Source organism: Agrilus planipennis, unplaced genomic scaffold (genome assembly GCF_000699045.2).
Source record: "Agrilus planipennis isolate EAB-ADULT unplaced genomic scaffold, Apla_2.0 scaffold105, whole genome shotgun sequence".
In the NCBI taxonomy this organism is placed as follows: domain Eukaryota; kingdom Metazoa; phylum Arthropoda; class Insecta; order Coleoptera; family Buprestidae; genus Agrilus; species Agrilus planipennis.
In genome coordinates this window covers 306,967-312,385 of record NW_020438878.1, presented here as the reverse complement: position 1 = coordinate 312,385, position 5,419 = coordinate 306,967, and the positions used below count along the sequence as shown (strand labels likewise).

The 5,419-nt window shown below is 32.4% G+C and overlaps 1 protein-coding gene across 1 annotated transcript in view; it reads right to left on the bottom strand.

The window, feature by feature from the left end:
- Positions 1-3,584: 3,584 nt before the first annotated feature.
- Positions 3,585-5,419, bottom strand: part of LOC108737731 — a 2,417-nt gene continuing 582 nt past the window's right edge. The window contains exon 2 of the mRNA XM_018470813.1: positions 3,585-3,781. Coding sequence (XP_018326315.1) covers positions 3,585-3,781 — 197 coding nt within the window. The remainder of the gene's footprint in view (positions 3,782-5,419) is intronic.

Here is a 5,419-nt window from a genome sequence, read left to right as displayed (position 1 = left end):
GGTTTTAGTCGGTAGGTCCGAGGACACCTTCCTCGGGAATCCGACAGTACCCGATCGTACGGATGGCTGGGTGACTTTTGAAGATTTCCCTTCTTCCACAAAAACAAAAAATTTGTATTCTCTACATTTGACAGTCTGACACTTTCGTCCAGTTTGTTTCTATACTTAGTAAGTTCTTTTTTGTGTTCTACATTGTTATTATTATTGTAATTTTATTGTGTGTTTTGGCTATTGCATTCTATTTTTTTCATCTGTTTGTTTTATTGTTTAATTTGTTGCTGATACATAAATTTCGTTAATTGTTTAAATAGTGTTTTTTTGTTATTTTCATTTTAAATTTATGCCACACATGCGAAAGTTATGAAAACCCGAAAACTTACCCTTCCCTCCAACGCATAAATTCACCTTTTAGTAAAAAAAATTGTACAAGGACTTGAAATAAGTAAAAATACTCAAAAAAAAATAATTAAATTTCGGTGGCTGATCCTTAGTATACATATATATCTACGTGCTTTTACCTGAACAAAGGTATCAAGGGTTACCGCGGATATACCACCTGCTGTCAAACAGACAGGTCTCATCATTCTCATCATTATAATTCTCATTGAACTTTTGAAGGATTTGCTAGCGCCAGTCCAATCGTTTTCATATAAGGAGTAATGAATTTCCATCGACTAGTAATAAGAAAAAAAACATAATCAATTCACAACAAACAAGTATCTATTTCTGCTTTTGTAAAAATGAGTAGGTAACATTTGTCTAATAAATTACAGTAGAACCTCTATAACTCGAACATCAAGGGAGACGCCAAAAAAATTTAAGTTATAAGTTTTCCACTTATGAAGGATTTTGACTTAGGCGGATTTTGATTCGACTTGTAAAAGTTATGATTTGATGTACTTACATTGTCGGCAAATCCTTAAAGTCAATATCTTAGTTTTCTTCAAACTACAGACGTAATAAGTTTTAAATTATCGAGTTGTAAAGATTGTAGAATAAAACATTGCTATGTTCGAGATACAGAGGTCCAATTTAATTTTTCGAGTTATAGAGGGAAAATATGGACCGAAATGGCTTGCAGGGATTCACTAATTATTTCGACTAGGGAAGGGATCAAAATATTTTTTCGAGTTTTGGAGGTTCGACCTAAAGGGGTCTACTGTACTTTGTGTTAAAAAATATATTTTAATTTCTAATAAATGGTGAATGCGCCAGACAGTGAAAAAATTAAGAACGATATATATAATATTTATTTACCCAAACAGTTTATAGTCTTACTTATCCCAATTAAAATTGAAAATTATGTCTAGATATTGCATCTAATTTTAATGAAAACTAACCCTCGCACATTTGTATCAAATAAAATTGTAGGTACAAACTTTTTCTTGTAACATATTTAATTTAACATAAAAATATAAACCAATAAAAGAGACTTTTCTCAAAAAAAAAAACATTTCTTCTAGAAAATTCAATATCTTCCACAAAAAGTCTTCAAAAAATATATGAAATCATTACATAACTAGCAATTATCGTCACTTCACAAGCGAAATCTTCATTCAAGAAATTGAAACTATTAAAGACGGTATGGATAAGGTTAAGTGCTAATTGTACAGTCACATTTTTAGAGTAGCGTTGTTGTAGTGACGATGAGTGTGTCAAGAATAGGAGTCTTTTCAGTAGCTTACCAAGGACTGAAGAGTTCATCTTTTGCAAATTTAAATCTACCACTAAAAACTCCTATTTTTGAAGGTACACACTCTGTAAGCACACAAACACCTACTTTTACATAAATTAAGTATAATTGTTGGCAAACACTTACCGTCAATGTCAGTCGATTTCCAAAATAGCAGTAACAAAATATAGATATCAAAAAACTGATCAAAAACAGTATGGAATGAGCGAACATCACTCCACCGACACTCTAACAGAAAATTAATAATTATTATCAAAGTATTTACGAAGGAAACACAGGAAGTTAAAAAAAAGGGGGAGAGGCAAAATCAGGACTACTTGAAAGGTAATCTCATTTTACCTTACCCTAGTAAGTATAAGTAAGCAAACTGCAATAAGAATAATCGACGATGTAGCCTCAAACAAAAGGAATTTATTAAAAACCATTTCGGTCAAGTTACAGAATCTGAAATAAAAATAAAATAATTTTAGAGGTTTAATCCTAGCAAATTTATGCTTGTTTCTATATTATTAGAGTGAAACTTCCTTTAAGACGTCTAAGCAACGGCCCCTACTCGTCACCTAACTGTTTTTATGAAATATAAACCCCTTTCCTAGGCAGCATAAATTGTAAAAAAGTATGTATTATAGTTTACTACTAATAAAAAACATATAGAGATAGCATTAAATAAAATGGATGCGGTACTAACAAAACAGAACTGTATGAAAATAAATAAAAGTAAAATAAAAATGCTGGTATGCGAGAGACGAAAAAGTAGGGAAAGAGGGAATTCAAAGATAGGAGATAAAATTAGAAGAAGTGGGTGATTTCAGGTATCTAGGAAGTCAGATAAGTCAGGACGGAAGGAGTAGTAGGAATATAAAGCAGAGGATAGCGTAAGGTCGAGTCGCCTTCAATAAAAAGAAGCCACTTCTATGCTCGCGAAAGGTTAATTTAGAAATTCGAAAACGATTGTTCAATGTGTATGTTTGGAGAGCGGCGCTGTACGGATTTAAAACAAGGACAGTGGACGCGGAGGAAAAGAGAAGGTTAGAAGCGTTCGAAATGTGGTCTTAAAAAGGAATGACGAAGATACCGTGGATAGAGAAGGTTAAAAGTGAAGAGGTATTAGAAAGAATAGAAGAACAGAGACTTCTATCTGTGGAAGTGAATAAGAATTAGGCGAGATAGGTTGGTAGGACACCTTCTTAGGCATGAAGGTCTAGTTCGAGACATATTAGAGGCAGAAACGGAAGTTAGGAGGAGTAAAGGTAGACCTAGATTAGATTACTGTTCGCAAATACTTAAGGATTTTTTAAGGTTGTTCTAGTTTTAGGGAAAAGCGAAGATTAGCTCAGGATAGGAAAGTGTGGAGGTACGTGTCCAACCAGTCTTAGGACTGTCGAACTTATAATGATGAATAAAAAACAGGCCTAATTTACAATAATTAAACGTAATTAGATGTACACAATTTTCGTTTTTTGTTCATATTTCCAATTTTGAAAACAAGAACTGTATTTTCACTAATATATCTAGATAAGCAAACTCTTTATATTATAATATGTGATCTACGTTTTTCATGCAACAAACGTAATAATCAAACTACCCGATATATGTTTTTTGACTGTTGATCCCTCCTGAAAAGAATTCTTAACTACGCGCCTGGTTGGTTGTAACTTTTAACCCTTTAGTTGTTGGAAACTTGCTTCCAAATTATCCGTTCCCGCTAGGTAATTTCTAAACGATGTGTACAAAGAATTTCAGTTATTTCATGAATTCAGCATTTAGTTGATCCTTTTAATGAAAGTAGCAAAAATAGATTAGGGAGAGAAATTGCTTTGCCTCTGTAGGTAAATATTAAACACGACTACAGAACCCCACGTTTACTAACTTACCATATTAACTAAAATATTTACTTTAATATTTTATCCAAATAAATAGCACAAGCTCGAATCTCTTTCTCCATTTCTTGGTCCTTGTCGTAATGTGATATATTCATTTTTAATCCTTTATTGGTACATCGAACGGTAGTAGTCGAAAGAATGTATTTAAGCATTTTAAAATGGGCACATGCAAAGCACGTTAAACTAATGAAAAATCCATTCGAAGCTAAAATACACAAATATTTATATGTNTAACAGTATTTTAAACATCAGTATTGGGTATTCTGGGAAGGTTATGAAGATAAAGTACTGAATCTCGTTCTTCGTATTTTGGTTGATTATATAGGGAAAAAATGTCCTTTTTGATCGTATTTTCTCCGGCTGATGGACCTAAGTGCATTTATTATTTGTGTTTTTTTTATTATGGATTATTTTTACATTCGGGAATTGCATCTTAAGATTTAAATCTTCAGATTAACGAAGTAACGCTTCTTCTTGGAAAGTTAAGTTAAGAAAAAGCTTGAACTCAAAAAACAGCAAAACAGTTTGGGTTTGGTTTCTTCAGACTAAAAATACAAAGAAGAGCTGTATTTATTTTCAATTTTGAAGCAGCAGAAGGGTTAAAGGGTGAAATGTATGGAAGAAAATAATAAAGCTGAAAATAATGGAGAAGAAGCAAAGAAAAATTGGATTTACAAAGGAAGAGTAGAGGACTGAAATAAAAAAAGAAAAGCAAGTTAGTTCAAAAGAAGGAAAGAAAGATTTGAAAAGAAAAAATATAATAAAGCTTAATAAGGAGATTGAAAAATTAGATAGAGTAATGCAAATGTAAGAGGATATAGAGGGGGAAAAATAAAAAGAAAATGTAAAGAAAATGAGGAGAAACAAAGCAGAAGAGAATTGCAAGAAGAAGAAGATAGAAAGAATTGGAATAGAAGATGGGGGTAAATCCAGGAAGAAAATAAAAGTATAAAAGAGAAGATGGAAGAAAGAGAAAAAGAAACAAGTGAAAAAGTAAAGAAGTTCGAAGAAGAAAAACTGGATAAGAGTGATGAAGAACGGCGTAAGGACATATTTACAATAGGAAAGGACAATTTAAAAGAAGAAGTGAAAGAGATGGTATTGGAGGATTTGAAAATAGAAAAGCGGGTGGAGAAGCATGTGGAAGATCGGAAGAAAAGAATAAGGAGAAGGGAAATAGAATTATAAGAGAAAAGAAGAGAAGAAAAGAAACGAAACATAATAACTTTTGGAATAGAGTTAGCAGAGAACAAAGAAAAGACGGATTTAGAAAGGGTGATAAAAGAGAAGATGGGATTGAAGGTGAGGGTAGTGGAGGTATTATGGAAGCTTCAGAAGAAAATATATAGGGCAAAGATGGAAAATGGGAAGATAAGAAATGGTAGAAGGTTAAGGGCAGATATATATATATGACATGACCATAGAAGAGAGAAGAATGCAGAAGATGCTAGAGGGAAAGGTAAAACAAGAAAAACAAAGAAATGGAGAGAAGACAATCAAGGTTGGATATAAAAAAATAATAATAGATGGGGTAATGTGGGTATGGGATGAAAATGAGATAGACTTGTTAAAAAAAAAAAGGAAAATGGCATTTTGTGAAAGAATATTAAGGGGTTAGTTCGGAACGTGACAGGGATAAAGAACAAAGGTGATACTGTTTTTATATTACAAGAAACGTCGGGATCATTTAACCCTGTTTTACTATGAAGGAAATTAAAAACTTTTCTTTAAGGTCCATTGCCGGGAATTGCCTTTATCATTGAGCAGAGAAAGAAATGTATAGCGGTGGGAAATGTACTGGATGCAAAATGTCCTGGACTCTTAGATATATATATATAATAAA